Source organism: Fringilla coelebs, assembly GCF_963513975.1.
Source record: "Fringilla coelebs genome assembly, chromosome: 5".
In the NCBI taxonomy this organism is placed as follows: domain Eukaryota; kingdom Metazoa; phylum Chordata; class Aves; order Passeriformes; family Fringillidae; genus Fringilla; species Fringilla coelebs.
This window is the reverse complement of record NC_140033.1, coordinates 72,798,574-72,821,597: the sequence shown is the minus strand read 5'-3', so window position 1 is coordinate 72,821,597 and position 23,024 is coordinate 72,798,574. Positions and strand designations below refer to the sequence as shown.

The 23,024-nt window shown below is 39.0% G+C and overlaps 1 protein-coding gene across 22 annotated transcripts in view; it reads right to left on the bottom strand.

Annotated features, from left to right (window-relative positions):
* C2CD5 (C2 calcium dependent domain containing 5) overlaps positions 1 to 23,024 on the bottom strand; it is a 56,648-nt gene that overhangs the window by 27,152 nt on the left and 6,472 nt on the right. For 9 of the 22 annotated variants that reach the window (XM_084206958.1, XM_084206969.1, XM_084206975.1 and 6 more), the window contains exons 4-10: positions 22,294 to 22,389; positions 21,633 to 21,788; positions 21,016 to 21,214; positions 18,352 to 18,503; positions 15,324 to 15,518; positions 12,351 to 12,436; positions 7,449 to 7,557 (exon numbers count right to left, since the gene is read on the bottom strand). In XM_084206958.1, the coding sequence (XP_084063084.1) occupies positions 7,449 to 7,557; positions 12,351 to 12,436; positions 15,324 to 15,518; positions 18,352 to 18,503; positions 21,016 to 21,214; positions 21,633 to 21,788; positions 22,294 to 22,389 (993 nt within the window). Of the gene's footprint in view, positions 1 to 4,799; positions 4,866 to 7,448; positions 7,558 to 12,350; positions 12,437 to 15,323; positions 15,519 to 18,351; positions 18,504 to 19,419; positions 19,545 to 21,015; positions 21,215 to 21,632; positions 21,789 to 22,293; positions 22,390 to 23,024 lie in introns of those variants that run through there. The other 13 variants (XM_084206979.1, XM_084206960.1, XM_084206961.1 and 10 more) reach the window with 5 other exon arrangements.

The window sequence follows — 23,024 nt, the reverse complement described above, 5'->3', positions numbered from 1 at the left end:
CACAGAAAACTCCATAGAGCATTCCTTTCAGTTGCAGCTCTCTGTTGAGGAGTGATAGCTTCAATCCCAAAATATACTCCAAGATGGAGAAGCAGAAGGGTTGTTCCCCTTAAGGCTTAGCACAGCCACAACAGTGGCTGTAACTCTTCCTTTTAAATGTAGATGAAATTCTGATAGGAAGAGCACAAGCTCAAAAAAGTACAATCTAAAAAAAAAAATCTTGTAATAATGTGAAAGCAGCAGTAGTAATTTAGTGCTGAGCTAAAAGAAAAGAAACCACCATGTAATACAACTTAAATAAAATGAAAAATACAACGTCAAAATATAAGGCATTTCAATATTCAGAATATATCAAAAATTAAACAAGCATATATTAAAAATTAAAACACTTAAAAATGAAGGTTTCAATTGCATCATACTTAGGATTATAAAAGCTCAAAAATACTGCCAGAAATTAGAAAACATTAAATATAGGAAATAATTTTGCCTGTGGAAAATCATTTCCATGCACAAATATGTGCCTTTGTTACTCCAGCTTTTAGTGATTTAGTGATTATTTCAGTTGCTCATCCTAGAATGGTGACTCAGCAGGCCATAAAGAAACTACTTATTCTGTGTCTCTGTTGTTTTGTTACCTTAGCACAGTAAGTACAACCTATTTTAAAACATGAACAATCTTCAAAGAAAAGATTTAAATGACTACAACCACGGGCTGTTACCCAGAGCTGGGGACTCCATGCTGTAACAAGACAGGGCTTTCTAAATCCCATTTTATGTTTTTTTTTGCTGCAGGAAGGGGATGGCATCAGTTGGTATGCAATGGTCTCTGAATTTCCCATTCCTTGTCTGCACTCCTCAGGAATGCAGAACCTCTGCATCCATTATTTCTGTGCACTCCCAACTGTTTATTCTGTTTTAAGACAAACTTTGAACTTCTGGATGCAAGGAGACTTGAAAAGAAAATCTCTTGTGCCTCGTATTTATTATCCATTGACATTTATCAGTCATGGCTGTAATCCTGTTACAGTCAGTTAGAACTTGTGTTCTCTGCCTGTATATCTTCCTACAAAACCTCAGCAGACATTTTACAAGGCCATTTTAGCTGTAATTATGTAGCAGTTAGTTCTGGTTCAACCAGAATCATTCTGGCTCTCTTCTAACAATAGTACATTTTGAGCCAGGCAGATAGTTCTACAACTGTATGTTTGCAACCACAGAAGCAAATATCAGAAGGCTGAAAAAACTCAATGTAATCCATGAAGGAAATTTTATGAAGACAATAGTTTTAGTATTTTGAAACTAGGACAAGTTATGTGCAAAAATGCAATTTTTGCCAGACCAAGGTTCTCTCTCTTGTGTACTATCAATTCAAAACCAAAGTGTAGTTGTGCAATAAGCAATGGCTTTTCTGGAGCACTTGTGCAAAGAAAAGTTTCTATTGGCTTTCACACCATTAGCCAGAATTTAGGGAGAGTTTTAAAGCAGTATGAAATAGCGTTACTTACGCAGGCAAAGAATTCTAAACAAGGATTTGAAATGCCAAGTTTATTTATTAATCTCTAACAGAACATGTGAATACTGTTCTGTGCTCAGTGACAGTGACTACCCTTTCTTCAGTTACATAAATATCTACTTAGAACTCTCTCTCAAAAAAAAAAAAGCACAGTCCCAATGAAAATGATTTCATTAACATAAGGGTGTATCTGCTTCCAGAAATAATATTCAAACACCACTCACATTAACCATAGAAATTACTTGGCAACATCCACTCCTCTGGAAAGGCTGCAGAAAACTGGAGTCAATTATTACTGGAGACCATCACACCCCTCACTCTTTTCAGAAAAAGCCTCTGGCAACTGCTTTAACCTCCCATTTTCATTCAACACTCTGATGGGCAAGAAGCCAACCTGGAAATTCTCCAAGAAAAGGCAAGAGGTCAACCTTAAAATGTTGGGGCTTTTACTACTTGGTCTGAAGGATAACCACACCAAACACCAGCAGGCACATTGTGACATTTCCTACTGTGTTACCACAACTGGGCCACACACACCAGAAAGCAGCTGAAAATGTAATCTGCACATTCTCTGTATTTCTGTGGAAGAAAAACATTCAGTTACAGAAACAAAACAGCCAAGCTTTCCTCTTGTGTTTCCTCATATGCAAAACTAACTCTGGGGAATTTCACACTCCAACAGTGGGACTGGATATTGCACAAGGAGCTCAGGAGATGCTTAGGAAGGTTTTAACAATCTTTTTTCTTTCCATATTTCTGACTACTGGAGCTGAAGATGCACTGCTGGAGCAGCTTCCTGAATGAGGAGTGTAAAATTTAATTATGTGAGACATGATGTGTTGGTGCTATGAAACAGCCATATGGAAAAGCAGCCTCTAGTCAGCAAGTTCTTGCACTGCCCACCTTTGTGCTCTGTGTTTAACCTCAATGCCATCCCTCAACAAAGATCCAGCCTCCTGGACTGAGGATTCCTTGCATGCTTTTATCCTTAGAGCTCATTCTTTCCCAGAGACAGCCCCAGAGGCTATCTTCCACTGTATTATGTGCCCTCTTTTCCATGAATTTTTGCTCAACTCCCAACTTTTACCTTGTAAATTCATCTTCATATCCACCTTTTTGTGTTTTACAAACATTTAAACAATTCTTCATTGAACTATATGCAATTCACAGATACTTAAGTAGCTTCTTTTCCATTCATGAAATAGTCAGTCTTTACTTCCACATTTGATTTTCAAACACCTTCAAATCTCTGATGTTTCCCTACCACTGGATGCTCCTGTGGTACCTTACACACAATTAAATCATTGGCAAGACAAATTAAAAAAAAAAAAAATCCTTCTGCACTACACAGATACTAAGCAAGCTGAAATGAAGCCTGAATGTTTTCCAAAAGAAAAATAATTTTAGCCCACTTATGGCTATGATGACATTCTCTGTCCAGCAGCACACCTAGCACTGCAAAAGCCCCATCCACACTTCCAGGAACAGGAGTGTAAGCTGCTCATCCCAAACCAGCTCTCCTACAGACACACCAAGGCTACAGAAACACTGCCAGATCTCAGGAGGGATTAACTCCACAGCTACTCCTTGGTTTAGACCTCTCTACTCAACCAACAACTCTGGGGAAAATGTTTTATATACATAGAAATGCACATTCATTTTCCTGTAATCTCTAAAAAAATTCAGACAACAGTTTTGGATATTCTGTCAAGAACTGAATTCCTGACTTGCACTTTACTTACTAATCTTACATTATGGATCACTTTCTAGCCTAGTCAAGGCATGTTTAGTGTCTGTACATAAACTCATTTACTCCATTATTCAAATAAAATCCTTTCAATAAAAACATCTTACTAAATCCAGAAAAAGCAACAATGAATTCCAGCTTTTCAAGGGCGCACACAATACACAAAAATTTCAACACATTTTTAACACCTTGGATCAGATTATGCCATACCAGTCACAGACCTGAGAATTTGAAAATATTCTTTTATATACTGAAAGGTGATTTTAAAAGATTATCACTTTAGAACAAGCAAACAACAAAATCAGAAAAGCTCATAATCATAATATCAAATTATGTTTACTGTAAAAGGAACAATAAAAATGAGCCAATAGTTTTAAGCCTCTCTACTTTTGGACAATTTGCAGAATGAAAATGTCTGGTTTTTAATAACTGCACATTTAAACTGAATTTTAGAGCATGATACAGAGCTGCATGGTAAGAATTAATTACCAAAAAGGAAAGTTTCTGGGGGAAGCAAGCCCTCAGAGGTCAGCTTTGTACCTTTTTATGGTGCCACCTTTATAAACACCCAAGTCTGACAAGGCCTACTGGCTTGGATGTTCTGCGCAGGGAAGTTATGCCTGCCCCTCTTCCACAGCACGTTCTTTGCACTAGGAAAACATGACAGAGAGAAGTCTTCACTGCATCTAGACTGCATCAACTCATCCACTCCTTCTACAGCTGTATAAGGAAATTGCACACTTTGATTACTCAACTGTTTAAAAAGAATACTGGGGCTTTTTTCAAGCTGGGTAATGAAGTGATTAAAAAGTTCAAATAATTATGTTTTAAGTCCTGTAACTGGCTGCATTTTACAATACAAGATTTATGAACCAACAAATCCTGGGTTACATAATACCCTTCTCTTTAAACTGATAGTTCTCTATTTTTCTTAGATTTTTTTTTTAATAGATCTATTATTATCTATACTACAACTATTATTTTAGAGCTAGCATTAAGAACAAATGCATTCATTGATTTCCTGAAATTAACAGAAGGAAAGCCTTTGCTGAAGAAAGTGCAAGGCCATGCAAAACAACAAAACTAACCAACAATCCCCCCAAATCAAACCAATAGGCCAAAATAAACACCCAAAACCCCGTTACACAAAAAAACCCTAAACCAAACTAAAAACAACAACAACAAAAAAAATCACACCTGACATGATCCCAACTGTGTAAGGAAGAACCCATTCTCTTATCCTAAATTACTTCCTTCATGGATGCTGAGCTGAAAGTGACTACTAAATAAACACCTGAACATTCAGCTTTCCAGATGGATATTAAATTATTCTTAGCAACACTATGTTATACTAAAACAATGTTTTGTAATTTTAAAGAAAGTCTTTAACAGCATGAAAATGTGACATTTAAGCATTTGATGATTAAATAGATTTAAATTTGAGGCATTAACCTAAGTGTCCTAGAGCATTTCTAATAACTTCACTGAGCTGCCATAATTTCTGTCAGCATATGTAGTACTGAATGACTAATAAAATACCTGAATTGAAACTATTCCAGTCTAGCAGTTTGTATGATCTTGTGTTACCCATAATTCCGACAAAGGCTGAGTTCAAAACAGCAAATTAGTAGATCAGTTATAGAAGCAGAATAGTGAAAAAAACTACCAACAAGAACACAATTGACAACACCACTCCACAGGAACTGGAAAGACACAGACAGCAGAGTTAATCAGAGGCTGAAATAGAAAGGGGAAAAGGAGCATGCTATATAGCAATCTGGCACTCGTCACCAAAGTGGACAGTACATGGCAGTTTGGTCCTATTGGCAAGCTCTTAATCCACCTGCAAATGTTCTCTCCTCTTCCATGTTTTCCTGATTCATTATTTTGCCAGTTTGTTTGCTTCCTTTAATATTTTACAGACTTATTTGACTCAAATACTTCACAATCATAACTATATCAGAATTTTTTTCTACTCCTCCACCTTCCCTCCCACAGCCATGTGCCTTCATTCCCCCTTTTGTTCCTGCTCTTTTGCAATGGGAGTTCCAAGGATCATGCATTTTACATTCACTTGTCAGGAGCAATGTGCAAGTCTCACAAAAACACCGCAGCTCTGCAAACACATATCTCTTCTTGCCTTATGGCTTATATGCTTCCAGTCAGCTGGCAAAAAGGAAGGAGTGCATAATGCAAGAAATTAGTTTTTAATACTTTTGAGAAAAATTGAATTGATTTTTTTTTATATTCTGTCTTACATCTATCACAGAGTAAATTTTACACATAAGAGACCTGTATCAGAAATTGATTCTCTGTTGAAAGCAGAGAATCCTAAAATAACTTTGTGGCAAAGGAAGACTCACATATCAATTACATTCTGACATTTCTTTTAATCTTTTCTTCACTGTGTAAATAGATCTTAGAATAGGAAAACAAAAGAGCAATATTGTGTACATGTTGCCAGTTTACTGAATCTTTAGATCAGCAACAACCTGATCTACCTGCCTGGAGAATTGCTTGCCTTGGGCCATAGGAAGAAAAGGAAAAGATTCGTTCTTTTGTACTTGTTTTTAAGGATGTATTTGCATAAACTTTCTTTTATTACTCCTGACTAGTGCGTGCAAAACCACTACAGGTGCTATTTTTACTCTCCTCTGCATTTTTAAGTGCACTGTCTACTCCAACTTTTTGCAAAACATTCCTCAATCTGGTCTCAGTGACTAAACCCACCAAGTCTTCAGAGCCAAAAGTCACTCAGTTCTAACATTAGAACTAGGACATGCAAACCCCACGTGCTCCTGTGCTGGGAATACCAGGAAAAGAATAAATAAAAATCTTTAAGTACTGTTCAGTAAAGATTTTTAAGAACAGAAAAATAGCTGTAAAGGTGAAAAACCATGTTGTGAGCCGTAGCCATTAGTCCTTAAAGATTTCAAGGAGCTGAAAATGGGAAAACATTCAAAGTTAAGATCAAGCATTTAATCTCATTTTTGTTTGAATGGAAAAACTTGCATCGAGTTTTAATCACAAAAAGTGGCAAAAAATTAATTAACTCTCAATAATTCAAAGCTAGTTTTCAGTGCAGAGTTACTGATTTAAAGCATTTTTATAACTAGTTTAATTTGCTGAAAGGTTTCTCACTAAAACCACAACCTTTAAGTAACTCATTCTGCAAGCCTCAATGGCTCTCTGCAATGCACTGCTTCAGCTCTCCCCTGCTGGAACAGATCTGTCCCTCCTCAAGGTGTCACTGAGGCTGGGAGGCAGGCTGTGCCAGTTTGGCTGTGCACAGCTGGAACAGGTCTGTCCCTCCTCAAGGTGTCACCAAGGCTGGGAGGCAGGCTGTGCCAGTTTGGCTGTGCACAGCAGGAACAGGTCTGTCCCTCCTCAAGGTGTCACCAAGGCTGGGAGGCAGGCTGTTCCCTGCTGGAACAGATCTGTCCCTCCTCAAGGTGTCACCGAGGCCGGGAAGCAGGCTGTGCCAGGCAGGCTGTGCACAGCTGGAACAGATCTGTCCCTCCTCAAGGTGTCACCGAGGCTGGGAGGCAGGCTGTGCCAAGCAGGCTGTGCACAGCTGGAACAGATCTGTCCCTCCCCAAGGTGTCACCGAGGCTGGGAGGCAGGCTGTGCCAGGCAGGCTGTGCACAGCAGGAACAGATCTGCCCCTCCTCAGGCCTGGTGTCACCGAGGCTGGGAGGCAGGCTGTGCCAGTTTGGCTGTGCACAGCTGGAACAGATCTGTCCCTCCTCAAGGTGTCACCGAGGCTGGGAGGCAGGCTGTGCCAGGCAGGCTGTGCACAGCAGGAACAGATCTGCCCCTCCTCAGGCCTGGTGTCACCGAGGCTGGGAGGCAGGCTGTGCCAGTTTGGCTGTGCACAGCAGGAACAGGTCTGTCCCTCCCCAAGGTGTCACCGAGGCTGGGAGGCAGGCTGTGCCAGTTTGGCTGTGCACAGCTGGAACAGATCTGCCCCTCCCCAAGGTGTCACCGAGGCTGGGAGGCAGGCTGTGCCAGGCAGGCTGTGCCCTGCTGGAATGGATCTGCCCCTCCTCAAGGTGTCACTAGGGCAGGAAGGCAGGCCTGTGCCAGTTTGGCTGTGCCCTGCCTCTCCTCAAGCCTGGTGTCAGCAAGGCAGCGAGGCAGGCCTGTGTGCCCGTGCCAGGCAGTTCCCGCGTTCCCGTGCCGACGTACCGGGGTTGTGGATGCGATCCAGGAGCTTCACCGAGCGCGCGCTGACGACGCCCCCGACGTGGACCAGGAAGCCGGGTGGGAAGGTGGTCAGGGTGAAAAAGGGGAATTCCTGTGGGCATTAAAGCCAAAGGGATTAATTGCCTGCGGACCAGCCCCGAGAGCGGCAGTAACATGCACCGAGCTCTCGCTGCCCTGCAATGCCAGCACAGCAGTGCCCCGGGCCAGAGGCCCCCAGAGCCACGTGTCCCCCGTGGACCCATGGACCAGGAAAGCGCAGCTTCCACACGCTCAAAGAATACTTTTCCCCCACAGAGTTGTTTCTCAGCACAACAGTGATAAACAACCAAAACTTTAGATATTTAGATATTAACAAAATCTCCATTGATCCACTTTTACCATGCTGCTAAACCCCAGAATTTTTCTTTTATTGCTCATAAAAAAATAATTTTTTTTTCCATTTTTAGGCGTTCTTGTCACAACTGACTGCAGTTTAATTCTGAAGCACAGGGTGAAAAAAACTGTAGTCTTGCAAGAATGTGGTCTGTCTTATTACAGGAAAACATACCTAAAAAATATCAAAGGTCTCTCTGTGAGTAAGATCTAAATATAACAAGTAAATATGCATCTTTTAAAATAAAGCATAGGTCTTGAAACACAGCTGTAAATTCTTAAACTACAATAATTCACTTCCAGTTAATAAGTAAAATGAAGAGTTAACTTCCAGTAACTAGTCCAGCTTTTAGATCATAAAAGGGGTAAAGGAAATAATGGCAATTTTTCAAAACACATTTGATGGAATAAAAGTCATTCAAAGAAGCTGAGCCCGAACCTAGATTTTAATTGCTCCAGAGACATTCTGTGAAATGTCTAATTATACAAAATAGCACACTTATGGGGGAAAGGCAACAATTCATGTTCAGCAATTTTAAATGCAGAAAGCAAAAAAAAAAAAAGAAAAATCATGCAATCATGTTTTGTATAACAGTAACTGATTAAATGGAACAAATAAACACCGTATTTTTATATGAGAGAAAGTACAGGATAGATTCCTTTCTCACATACTTGGAAAGAGTACAATTCAACCAAGCTTCTACCTGAACAGCCCACATGCTGCAGATTCAGTGAGGATCAGGTTCCTCCAGCAATACATGGCATGAAAAATCATCTTAAACTAAAGCCCAGCGTAGGTTTAAAAATTAATACTTCAGGATTCTTGCCACCCTTCTTATCGGAACTCTTCGAACTTTTAAAAGCTCCTACAAACTTCAAGTTCTCTGGATTTTCATTTGGCTTAAACTTCCAAAATTAAGAGGCAAACTTTGAAATCAGCCACCATAGCATCAATAATCAGAAGAAAAAGAAAAACAATCACAAAAGCCAAACCCTGTAGTTTTGCCTTAAGATGCAATTGAGAGGCAGAAGATTTCACCCCAGGATTCTGCAAACCTGCTTGACTGATGGGTCTCCAGGAGCAGAGATGGATTCTAGAGAGGGATGCAGTGAAGATTCCCCCAGAAGATTCTAACAGATAGCAAAGTGCCTTGCAAGCTATCAGAATAGTCAAAATACTCAAAATACTTGCTTTCCCAGGACTGCAGAAATGAATAAATGAGTTTTCTGCCACCTATATGGAATTCCACTAAGCCTTTACTACACTTACATTCTATGTATACACACACACATTTACACCAGGCTGAAGCAGTATGGAGTGAGCAAAGGAAACAATACTCCATGCTCTAAAGCTTGAGCAAATCCAATGGTTTTTAATCTAAATGGGAATTTAGAAGTTTTTCCCCTTTCTGTTCCTTTCCATAAGGCTGTGTACTGCAAGTAATTTTAACATGCTCACGCTTCCAGTTTGCCCGATTCCCTACACTAGAAACCAGGTAAAACTTCAAATAACAACTTGGTTCTATCTCACCAAATATATCACTACTCCCAAACCTGTATTATGACACATGATAAAATAAGGTGTTCTTCAGTTAACTTGAACCACAGACAAACCTGGGTAACAGAATCACTGAACCATTGTGACAGAATTCTGTTAACAATCTCTCAGTCATTCTGACACAGATTGAACTCCATCACTTCATATGAGTTTATTTATTTAGAGCTTTTTTAAATGTTACTATTATATTACTTAAATACAAGTTCCAGCCTCAATTACATGTTGTAAACTGTAAGAGTTCAAAATTACTGTGCCACCCCATAAGGTGGCCAAACAACCTCACAGCTTTTCTTGACCTGAACTGAGGGGATGGGTGGGTAAGACGTCACTGCAAAGAAAAGATATTCAAGTTAGGATTTCAGCCAAACAAATCTTCCAGAGAACAGATTTCCTGTGGTGCCATTCAGAGATGAAGGCCACCAGATCCCCGTTTCAAAAAGGCAGCAGAAGAGATCACTCAAGCACTTGCAGAATGTAAAAACAGGAAGAAAACAGAATTTGTCCAGAATGTGGAAGCGAGACATGAAATACCACTGAGAGGAGCAGCTTTTGGCCATTTCTACAAAAATATAGGCTAACATTTGAGGAGTAAGATAACATCAAATTTTCCTACTCGTGGAAATGCAGCGTGCATTTTTTTTTTTAGTTAAAAATAGACAGAAAGACAGCTGTGCTACAGTTACTCTTGCTATTTACAGATGTCCAGGAAATTGCCAACAGTTATCAATGTACAATGTAACATGTACCTGAATTTTCCACTGCTGTATTTTCTACAGGTTTATTTGCAGGGAAGCAACTGAGGAATATTACCCTTCTAACTAACTCTGGTCAGTTTGCAGTTAGGGTTCTTTAAGTAATACACCAAAACCACATTTGGTTTAAAAAAAGCTGTTGAGACATGCAACTAAATGAACTTTTTTTCAGGTACCTTAGGATTACCATATACCCCAATAATCTAAGACTCAAAAGAACTATTTGAGCAACCTGGTCTCACAGAATGTGTCCCTGTCCAAGGCAGGGTGGTTGGAATAAGATGACCATTAAGGTCCCTTAAACTCAAAGTATTCTGGGATTTTATGATCTATCTAATACATGTGAAACTGCATTATATGTACTGAATTTATTCTTGGTTTTCCCAAATACTTGCTATCCTAAGTAATCCAGACAAGTAGATGCTTATGTGAACTGTTTATGTGTGTAGTACTAAACCAGACAAGATAACTTATAGATGTTATTGATTCCAGTTAACTTTGAGGTAACCAAAAGAGGTAACACCATAGCAAAACCACATCCAATATGAATTTTTCAGAAGGTAAAATGAACATATTTTTTATCAATTAACTGTCCACATGCTTTGCTGCTACATCATAATTGCCATCAATAACAGATTCAACATATCTCCATCTCATTTTACAGTATCGTTTTTCTACAAGCCAATACAAAGACCTTGTCAAAATAATGTGCAAATAATTCAGGCTCTAAAAATACGTTAAGGGCTCTCAACTTACTTTTTTATTGTCTTTAAAAAGCTTCCTAAGGAAATAAAAAGATCAGCCATGGAACATCTAAATGCTAGCAAAATCAAAGGTAAACAGAAAAAAGGCTTGTTTAAAAGCATTCCTTCAGCCAAATTAAAAAATTAAAAGCAAAAAGCCATGGATTTGTATTCATACCTAAACTAAAATGTTAACTGAAATGTATTAACATGCAAAATACACAGATCTAAAAAATGCTCTTAAAAACAACAAATTCTAAAAATTCTGCATGAACAAAATCACAAAGAAATCTGCAAAGGCTCCCAAACCCCCATATTTGAGATGGCGCTTTAGCAATCCCCAGTAGCAGGGAAAGGGCTGAGGGGTCCCGTTTGCTCACACGTACCCGCCTGGCACAGAACCTGCGGGGCGATCCTCCCTGAGCCACGGCAACGCAGAGACAGAAGAGAGTCATCCACTCACCCAAACAGGGTACTGTGTGTGCACAAACTCCCCACTGAGCTCCCACAGCTGCAAGTGGTTCTGTTCCCAGCTAACACTCATGCTCCCATGTCACTGGCTTAGGTGCAATACATTTATTCCTGGGTATGAATAGACTCCCATTTCAGCCATGGCAACACAAGAGAGGAGAACAGAATCATCCACTCACTGCAGACAGCAGCTCCCACTGCGATCCCACAGCTGCAAGTGGTTCTGTTCCCAACTAGCACACATCCTCCCATGACACTGGCTTAGGTGAAATACATTAATTTCTGGGTACGAATACACTCACATTTCTTCCTCCATTATCAACATTTGATCAAAGCAGTTTATAGTTTATAAAAAAAAAGTCATTCCACATGTAAACAATTAATTAAAACCACTATTTTCACCATATAGTCTATTCAGCATAATGAAAGATGGCATTTTTAGTCCAAGAGATGAAAAGTTTAAATCTATAAATGCCTTTTACAGCTTGGCAAGTAGTTCAGGTTCAAGTTCCCAATTAAAGGCTACCTTCTACTCCATTAAATGGGGCACAAGGTATCAACTCCATTCCCAAAACCTGAAACCTTTCCCAAACCCAAATATGATTTACAGCTTGTTTAAAGCTATGCCAATGTTTCTGAATTTGGCTTCTGTAATAACTTTAACATCATGTCTTTACTCAAGTATTAAACTTAACATGCATCAGTACCTTTCAGAGATCACACAATGGTAATTTCTCCCATAACTTCTTAATACCACGGGAATTACTTGAGTGCTGTGCACAGTTAGTTGCTCCACTTTTCCCAGTGCTTTAGTAATATACTAATATTTAAATAATTTGTGTATAAAAGAGCTATTAAACAGTCAATACTTGTTTTAAGTTCAGACCTAAAATTACATGTTTTCAAACAAAGTAACAGCAAACATTAACTTACTACAAGATAAATTTTCACTTCAGTAGACCAGAAATGGAAGTATAAAATGCCTTACCCTTTGTTCCAGAGCTGACTGAGTCTGTTGTCTTAAAAGAGTTTTAAATGGCCCCCCTTCTTTTCCAGCGCTCCCACTGCCCATTCCTGAAGAATATCAGTACAAATGACATTCAAAGAAACATATATTATAATTTGTAATCAAAAGGTCAGTTCAAAATAGATAAAAACGAGTCATTGAAAACAGTCAAATTGTCCCCATAATTTTAATTTTTAAGGAAAAAAAGCATCAAAAATTTAATTTTGGTTTGAGGGTTGTTCTAGGTTTTCCTTTTCACACAACTAGCAGTGATTTTATAGTATTTGAACAAACCCCCCCAATATAAGATTTTTTCCTGTTGTCAACCTGAATTAAAATCAACTTTAAAACATAAAAACTTAAAGATGTTGATTTAAAATTCTTTTCTACAACATATAACTTTTTTATTTCTTGCTATGCTGTTTTGCCTATGATTTAAATAGAGATCTAATTTTCTCATTTTTTATATAACCAGATTATCTGCCCTTATCAAAAAGTCTGTCAGACTACTCTATAGTTGTGTATCTCTCACTAATATTATGACAATATTTTTATTTAATAGAAGTAATAAATATCTGGTTTTCAGAGAGTTTCAGGTAACTAAACCACCTTTCCTAACTACAAGTAGGAGACTGTACACAAATACAGCAGCAGTTACATAATGCATGATTAGGAACAAAAAGAAAGTACAAAGGCAATGCATATCCTTTGATTTGAATATAAACTCTGAAAACAATTACAAATTACTTTACACTATGAAATACTCATCTGATTCATTCCAATAAGCTAGGGGCTACTACTGTTCAGCATTTAAAACTACACTTATTTGATTACTGTATTGGCACACACATAACCTGCAGACTCTGAACACAAGATCAACTCCAATTTTGCATAACATGGTAATTCTCTCTTTCCTTCTTTCACAGTTTCACCTCCAGCCCTCCCCCTAGCACAGAGGGTTTGTGCAGAGGAAGCTGACAGCTGCACTAACACCTTTGCTGTGGCATTACCTGTGCACAGGGTGTTTGTGCAGAGGAAGCTGCTCAGTGCACTAACACCTTTGCTGTGGCATTACCTGTGCACAGGAGGTTTGTGCAGAGGAAGCTGCTCAGTGCACTAACACCTTTGCTGTGGCATTACCTGTGCACAGGAGGTTTGTGCAGAGGAAGCTGACAGCTGCACACCTTTGCTGTGGCATTACCTGTGCACAGGGCGTTTGTGCAGAGGAAGCTGACAGCTGCACTAACACCTTTGCTGTGGCATTACCTGTGCACAGGAGGTTTGTGCAGAGGAAGCTGCTCAGTGCACTAACACCTTTGCTGTGGCATTACCTGTGCACAAGGTGTTTGTGCAGAGGAAGCTGCTCAGTGCACTAACACCTTTGCTGTGGCATTACCTGTGCACAGGAGGTTTGTGCAGAGGAAGCTGACAGCTGCACTAACACCTTTGCTGTGGCATTACCTGTGCACAGGGCGTTTGTGCAGAGGAAGCTGACAGCTGCACTAACACCTTTGCTGTGGCATTACCTGTGCACAGGAGGTTTGTGCAGAGGAAGCTGACAGCTGCACACCTTTGCTGTGGCATTACTCATAGCAGGGACATGTTCCCTCCACAGAGTGTGCTGACCTGCAGGTTATGTGTCTGACAGTGACCTGGGGGCTCTCTGGTCACACAGCACTGCAAACACATGCCAAGGCTGTGCTTCTCCTAAAGCAAACAAACAGTGCTAGTGACTCAGATTCTCTTGGTAATATGTCATGCCTAAAACACACTCTCCTTGCTATTCCTCATGTCTAAAGCCAACAGGGCTAACATGACAAAGCAAAAGAAGCCCCTAAGCAGCAGAGGAAAGCAGAGCGTAAAGAACAGAAAGGTGTCAGGAGCAGGATGAAATACAAACAGCACAGTGCAAACAGTTAGAAAGGAAGGCAAGATTTTCTTTTCCAGAATTGCTAACTAATTCAACATAAAAATTCCTTGCTAGTTTCCTTTTCCTTCTGATCAGGAATCTGGTAAGGATGAACAAGAGTGAAATATACATCGAAGTGCAGTTATTTGTTTTTACCAAAGACTGGGAGATGCAGAAATAATACTAAACTTAATAATGTATGTAAATTCATTCTTAACTTCATTCATTCATTTTCAAGTGTTACAAGGCTACACTACCATGTAATTAGATATAAAACCACTACAATTTTCAATGAGTATTTTTAGCTGTTCTTGGATAAGGAAACAAAACTATTAGTATCTGTATAGTCCCATTAAACAAGATTAAATTGCTTTTACTATTTAGCATTGATTCTAAACATACCTGTCAGGGACTATACAAGACTAAATACAAACAAACATAGCATAAATACTGCACACAAAACAAACTCAAAAAATACAAACTAACCGAAAGAGTTTCTACAAAAAAAGCGAAGTAATATCAACAACTATTTAATTGAAATCTATAAAAATAATCCATGATTATTTTTAATCAGTGAAATGAAAAAGTGGGCAGTAAAAATAAAAAGCATGGGCTTTGTCTAAAAGGTTAAATTAAAAAGCAGAGTTGGTAGCATCTGACAACCATTATTTCAGCAAATTATGAATGAATTCACGAGCAAGTGCAATGAGCAGTTGCTCCATGCAAAATGGAGGAGCAATAAAGTGAAGAGAATGTGTGGGATAACAAATAAAGCAAATTATTTCAGTTCAATTAGCAAAGGATATTTTTCAAGGGTAAAGAAGTAATTCTGTAGCATAAATGACATTGTTTCAAATCCTCTAAGAAGTTCTGAAGGTGTTTCAAGCTTCTGGGGCAGAGGTGAGAGATGGAATGCATAGTCATGTAGCCAGCAGTTTTCAGAGGCTAACTGAGCAAACCCAGGGTTATAGAAGCATCTGTGTGTTAATCAAATAAAAACATTTCCTTAAAAGTTTGTTTAAAAGGCCATAATAGATAGATCCTACCAGAAGCAGCCAGAAGCAGCTCTTCAGTGAAAGAAACACTTTTCCTCAGAACAACTGGGCTGACATGGCTAGAGTGTAGAGGTTTAATGCTAGACCCCGAGAGGAGGAGACAGGACTTTTTAAGATGTGGGGAATCACAAGAGAGTGTAGGGGAGCTGGGAAACAGGAAAATCCTAGGTCCCTGCGGGGAAGGTGCTGTGGAGGAAAGTAATAGAGACAAAGATGTAGATTCAGAAGATGACTAAAGAAACAGACAAAAGAAATCAAAATGAAGCATATTTGTTTTCTCTAAATGAATTAACACTTACTGCAATTATTTCTTGACATACAAAGAAATGGAATGACAATACAGCTCCACAACGTACATGAGAAGCGTGTCTTTAAAAACCATTACTTGATTAACTTCATTTTGAAATTAATTTTCTAGAGACATGGTAATTAAACATTTTAAATGCCAATCAAAATTTGATAGCAAATAGTATGGAGTAAAACCCAAACAACAGAGTCTTTGCACACACTTAATCTGATTACTTAAATTATCTCAGTAGAAAAGCTTATTTTCCACAGAGGCCATAGATTCGTTTTACGATTTTCTAGAGTAATAAATCTTGTAGAATTCTAAGTTCCCATCAAGTAAAGGAGTTCCCACCTTACCCATTTCCTCCAAACATATGCTATGGCACATCAGAATGTATTATCTCATTAAAAAACAATGCTTTTTGTCAGCCTGATTCTGTTCATTTAGCAGTGGTATAAAATATATCCCTGCTCCCAGAATTCTACCTTCAAACCCTAATTCAGCAAATGGATCTATAGACGAGAATGGATAACAAGCACAATTGTATTTCACAGAAGACATCAAGGTAATATTCTCCAGATTTGGAGCTATTAAAAATCAGATGCTTAAGCAGATCCAAGTTCCAGCATCCAGTGTTTCGTTACTCGTACTGGAAAAGTGTGGTATCTGCACTGTTTCTCCAGGGTAACGTCCATCTCAGACATGTCAGCACACTAACTACCTGACTGAGAAATAAAGAGGAATATAATATACTGCAGAAATGGCAGAAAATACTTTTCTTTTTTCACATCAGACAACCTGAGTAATGGGTATCTTGAACCTGGTAACATTAGATGTGTCACATGAGAAGTTTGCATTTCTTTAACTTTAACTGCTGAGATCACCAACTTACACACTGAGATACCTGAACTTGGTAACAGCCTTGGGAAATGAAAACAGAGGTCTAAACATATACAGTAATTGTTAAGAAAAACATACTGTATTTAATATGTTAGGCATATGTCTTCTGCATCTCATCAAATTTTGGGTAAAAGTAAAGCAAATTACTCATGAGGTGTTGTCCTTTTCATCTATTAAGATTCAAAATTGAGTTTGTCATAGCAAGATACAGCATGTTAAAATGTAACTAGAAGATCCTCTCTGGACCAAAGTTTCAGAAGCAGAGTTAAAAGTTGCCAAAAAGACACTGCTAATAAGCAAAACTATGCCCCCAGTTCGCTTTAATACTAGAAAGATAGCTGAAAATATCTTTACATACTTGAAAAATCCCTACAAATAAGAGGCACCAATGATGACCTGTTTCAGTTCTGCAGGAACTGACTAAAGACAACAGGATTTATCCACCTACCTAATATTGCCAGGAAATACACAAGGCTGCTGTTTTAAAACCTTCACACATTCACAGTGAGTTGCACATGCCTAAATTCACAACACTTACATCTAGAAAGATGACCACCTACATTACATTCCATTTACCATGGAAACCTGAGCAAAAGAAACAGGTTTCCAAAGATCCAGTAAGGCAAACACCTGAATTTGGGGTGCTCCCAAGTCATATGCATCCAGTTCTATCTGTAGGTCCTTAAAATGAGTGACCACCACAGGTTACTCAGAGGACAGACAGCCTTTAAAAAGGACAAAAACTGAAGTCTGCTTTTTTTGCTAGTTTGTTTGTTTCAAAAATGGGACAGAAGACAGTGCAAAGAAAGACGGCTTGCTACCTGGGAATATTTTTAACACATCTAGGGAATAAACTGCATGAAATATTTAATACAACTGCATTTGAATGTAATATTCAATTTATCTGCTAGGAAAAATTCTTGAAAGGAGTGCAATCAAGTAAAGCTGAATCAACTACCTTTATGCGCTTAAAATTTGTCTAACTATATGAAGCCAAGAATGTTCTGGGCTTCAAATACAATTTAAAACATCATTTAGAAACTAACCACACTTCTATAAACAATTGTACAAAACACTTTGCCCTATGGTAGCGAAATTCACAGCATTGGTCATATGATGAAAAATAAACATGCAATACAAATTCTTTGAGTTTTGCTGACATTATTACTGACACGATTCTAACCACAGACTAGAAAATAAAGAGGGAGGAAAAAACAAGGTGAATAAATTATGATAAAGCAATGGAAAAAGAAAAATGCTTTTTGAAGGTGGCTGGATTACCTCTAATGCAATTTAAGGTACTTTGAAAGTGTATACTGTTGTATGTAAAGCTATTTCCATATACCAAGAGAATTAAAAGACGGTGGCTGCTACATTTCTAGTTCTGAATTTACAAAAGGGAGTTCAAAATTAGATAAATGTATGCAGTAAACTTAGGGCCCAACACAGTAGGCTTGAAGGCTACATGGCTTTAGTAATACCATCCTTAACATATTGTGGCGAGAAATACACTCCTATGATCTGTGATATGAAATGGAGGAAATAAGGAAAAGGCAATTACTTAGGACTCCCTTAATGCTCTGAGATGTTTTATTTCGACTGCAATACAGTTGTGTTACAAAAGTAATTTTCATGTTATCCAGGAGAGTGGAAATACAGGCAGGACTGAAATTCTGACCCTGCAGAAACCCTTTAGCGCTTGAGGTGGGCTGTGTGAGGTCTCCAATTTTCACATCATTTTGATAACTTAAATGCCGAAAAGCAAAAGGGTTTGAATGAAAATATAAAAAGAGAAACAACTTAAACAAAAAGTGGGTGGAAGTGCCTTACCAGTTTTGGGTGTCAAACTCAAATCTGTGTCAGAAGAAGAGGACTGTCGACTGTAGGACTTGGAAGGTGAAAAGGAATAGGTTTGGTTTTTCAGAGGGGTGGAGGGTCCTGATGAATATGTATTGGGATTGGGATCTTCATTGAAAGGAATCCTGCCAGAAGAAGGTGGAAACATGTTCAGTAATCCTGTGCCAAAGGACCTGGCTGACAGCAGCATGATCCAAACACCAGGATGGGACTGGGGCAGGGCCAGCAGCTATTCCTTAGGAGCGAGGCTGGGAATGAGGCCAGAGGCAAAGAAATGCTGTTTTACCCTCTCAGCATCCTACAGACAGATGCTCATCATCTACAATGAAACAATTAAGCCAAATGAAAGGCATGAGATGTGACAAAAAATCATATATATATATATATGCAAAATAAAAAAATTGAAAAGTTTATGGCTTAAAAATCTGGTAAAATACACAATGCTTTGAGTTAGTTTAATAAATAAAAATGATTTCAAATTATAGCTGTGTTTATACATATTTATACACTTATGTATATACACATATGCATTTTAAGGTAAAAAAAAAATGTTTCCTTATCCTATAGCATCAGCAGCATGCCACAGCTAAAAACAGAGCAAAGAGGAGAATCTTTATGGGAACAACTCTATCGACAAACAGTTTATTTACGCACAGCTTGACTTACCTGCTCTCTACAACCCTCTCTTCCACAAATGGCACAGACCCTTCCTAGAACCACTTTAAAACCTACTGCATGTGAATTATGTTTGAAAGCAATTAGGAGCTCAAATCAATGTTTCCCAGTTACATCACCTTATTTTAGTTAATTTCACAGGAAGCAAGAGCGTGTTAAAGTGAAGAGTGCGGTTTTGTGGAAGAGACTCTGAAGCATCTCCAAGAACCTATCCTGCACTTCCTTGAGCTGCAGCACCCTGGTAACAGCAGGTGTGTCCGTGAGGCAATGAGGGAAGAGAGCACCTGCCTACCCTGCCTGCCTGCCCTGTGGGGCACTGTGCCTGCGGCTGCCTCTCCCCAGCTGTGAGTGTCAGCAGACTCGTACCAGTGTAGATGAGAGTGGGAACAGACACAGAGAAGTTCTGAGTGAGCCGTGAGCCAGTAGCAGTGTGAATTGGGCTGTTGTGGGTCGAGCGGCATCCATGGCTCGGCGCGTGAACCAGCGGAGACCTGAGAGAGTTTGCAGCCAGGGTGGAAGAAAAGAAAACAATACATACAAACAGGTTGCAAAGTTACGTTACCAATGATTTCAGGGAAATTTAGATAGAGGAGATCTCTTACTCTAAGCAGGCTCTAAGAATTGCAATTCCTAGCATGCAAGAGTCCAGATGAAATAAAAGGAGGGAAAGGAACAGCTTAAGCACTTGCTTGTGACTGCATCATTGATTTCTGGCAACAGGCCATCAAGTAAGTAAAGCCAAGAATAAGAAGAATCAAATTAATTGATTTTGCTGCCTTAGAGAAACATTCCCATTTTTTGAACTGAGACAATATCCATCACCGAGTTGAACACGGATAATTTGGGAGGTGGAATTTCCACATTTTGCTGCAGAATGAAAGCCACTGGCTTATTTATGGGTACTTTTAAAGTTGATAGTTACTAGGTCTACCTTTTTTGTTTTTAAACACCATGCTGTTGCTCTATGCTGCACTGTATCCTGAAGCTCTTTTGAAGGCAATGTTTTAAAATCAAGACAAGTCAAACAAGCTATGCCATGAAATAGAAACCAGTGATTTTTAAAAGTCAGCTCATATCTTGCAAAATTTTGCAGAGCAATTGATGCACAACAAAAATGCCTTATCTCTCTTGCAGTGATAGAACAGTTCAAGTTAATGAAAATGGCTACTTCAATTAATACATCTAGAAATACAGGATATGTAATACATTTCTTGGTGCAGTTTTTTTCCTTCCTGTATTGCTCTACCAAACAGAAAATAACTAATTTATCCATGCAAAAAATAGCAACAGTTGAAAGAAGACTGCAAGTATACTTCTATTAATTTGTATGCATATCAAAACGTTGCATTCAAGCTGTTTGGTGCTGCAGTACATACGACAAAACCCACAAAATTCTAATTCTCATAGTAAAAAGATGTCTCTGCAAGTTCACTGTCTACCTGTTTTGCCATAGCCTTTCTTGTTTTACAACACTAAAAAGCAAAGCTCACAATAAAAGATGAGACCTCCTTGGGGTCATTGTCTAAATTACGGACAGAACTATCAGAATTCAAAATTTATCTTCTCTTATACAGTTAAAAACATTTAAGCTTGAACCAAAAGTATATTTGTGAGAGGTCTTCACAAAAATGCTCATTGCACAAACACAGCATCAAAGCAGAACAAATTACAGTTAAACTGGTGGATCACAAGCCAAGGATATATAGTACTATTGCTACATAAATACAAAGAAAGTCATCTTAAGTAAGAACTACCACTCCAGCTTCTACTGAAATAACAACTCATCCAACCTAAAACATTTAAGAATTGTGCAATAGAAAACTTATTGCAGACAAATAAAACTACAAAAGAAAAACAAATTCTGGGGAAAAAAAGAAATCACACTGGTTATGAAAAACTGAATGAGTATGAAAGGAAGAGAGGTGAAACTTGTTTTCCTACAAGCTACTAATTCATACTTACTCCTTCATTTCTTTGGATGGGGAGTTACATGCAGGTAAAAATGCTGATGTGTTACTTAGTTTATCCAACGTGCAGGCTGTTCCTATGGCTCTCACTACGAGTCCAGACTCTCCCTCCAAATCAAAACACTGCAAATAACCAACAACAGCATTTCCTCTCATTTCAAGCACCTTCAAGCCAATCTTCCTTTGTAATTCACCTACAAAACAAAAGGTAAAAAGCTCAGAGTTGCAGTAAACTTCTATTCTCTTTTGTGGTCTTGGACTCTGACATCTTTAAAATCTATAAGAACAAGCACCTATAATTTCTTCAATTACCAATTTATTTAAGCATATTTCAACTTATTTTCTACTTTTTGCCCCTCTACTGCAAACCAAACACTGCCAACTCCTATTAACTGCACACAAGGACTGAAAGACTGTGACTATAAGAAACTGGTCAGTCATCGATGCTTTTTTAGGAGGACATAATTAAAAAGTTAACGGTTCTGTGTAGCTGGATTGCCTTGGTAATAACTAAAGTGGAAAATATCTCTGTACCAGGGGCAGTGTCAGCACCCTGAGAGGGAGAGCCTCTGCCTGGGGCAGTGCCTGTGCCCCGAGGGGCCGGGCCAGTACCTGACATGAGTGAGATGAGCCTCTGGCGGGCCTCGTTGGACGCGCGCGGGGTGCGGATGCGGTCGATCCACTGGTACTCGGGGTCCTCGTTCACCACCAGCTCCTCCACGAAGCCATGGATCACCACGGCCCGGTAGCACTTGGGGATGGACGTGGCTGGTACAGACACACACAGCAAAGGGGTAAGAGACAGGCCTCCCAGCCAAGCACAGCAACAAAAACATCAAATTACACAAAGAAACGATTCATCCAGACAATTTTCTGTGAAAATATGGACACACCCAAGAAGTTTTGCCCATGAAATTGTGGAACCCTGGTAAGATAACTGTCCAGTGTACCAGTTACAGCAGGTACCTTTATGAAACCTTTCCACTTTGGGCCTCTTTAAAAGGATTTGAGTCCAAAATAACACCACATGTGCATGCACAGGCACTGAAATGCAACTTCTGGACATTAAAAAAATCCCATCAGTTATTTACATTGCTTTGAAACATGAACAGTAAAAATGTGTTAAAAAAGAAAAGCAATTTGTGTCAATGTTATCTCCACTAGGTTTATGCAATGAGCTCTCTTCTCCGCCATGAGAAAGGAGACAGAAGAGGCAAAGAAAGAAAAGGAGGGAAAAAGCTTTTGTTCAAATAAACTTTTTTCCTCTACTTACTGCAAAAAAATTTGACTCCACAGGATGACTGCCTAAATCTGTTTAAATCATTGAAGAGATCTACTTTCACCACCACGTTGATCTCCCCACGTATACCTATCAATACAAACCATAAAATACCAGAAGTTATAACAATATAACTGCATCAATACAAAACTAGACCTATAAATAATTTCCTGTTATTAGTAATTAATGCCAGAGGAGCAGGAAGCCATAGTCTTGCCTCTCAGGTCTGCTGCAGAGACGCTGGCTCAGAGGAAGTTTCTAGCTCTGCCAAGCCTGTGGGGCTGAAGCAATGAAAGCAACACTCCTCAAATGCCTATCTAGGCCAAACAGAACTTGATAAGAAGGACGGGACTGGGAAAAGAGAAGCCATCAGCCTCTTCATGCTGCAGTGGCCTCTGCTGCAGGGTGCTCTCTCTGCTCAGTTTCCTCCTTGAAATGATTTCAAAACTGTACTAAAGCTCCCCTCTGAAGTTCAACCCAAGCAGAAATATTTATGGTTCTTTCTAGAACCACAAAGTGACACACGAAGTGTTCGCAAAATCCTTTAACTGTGACAAGAAGTACATAAAAATACGCTATTAGTCCTTTCAGATAAAGGTCAATTTTCAACTATGATTAAATCTTACTAGAAATGGAATGTTTTCTAACACGGAGCCATTCCTTTCTGACTTCTCTACTTTCCTGTTCTGAGCTTTTTCTTCTTTTTCCCCACCCAGTAACAAAAT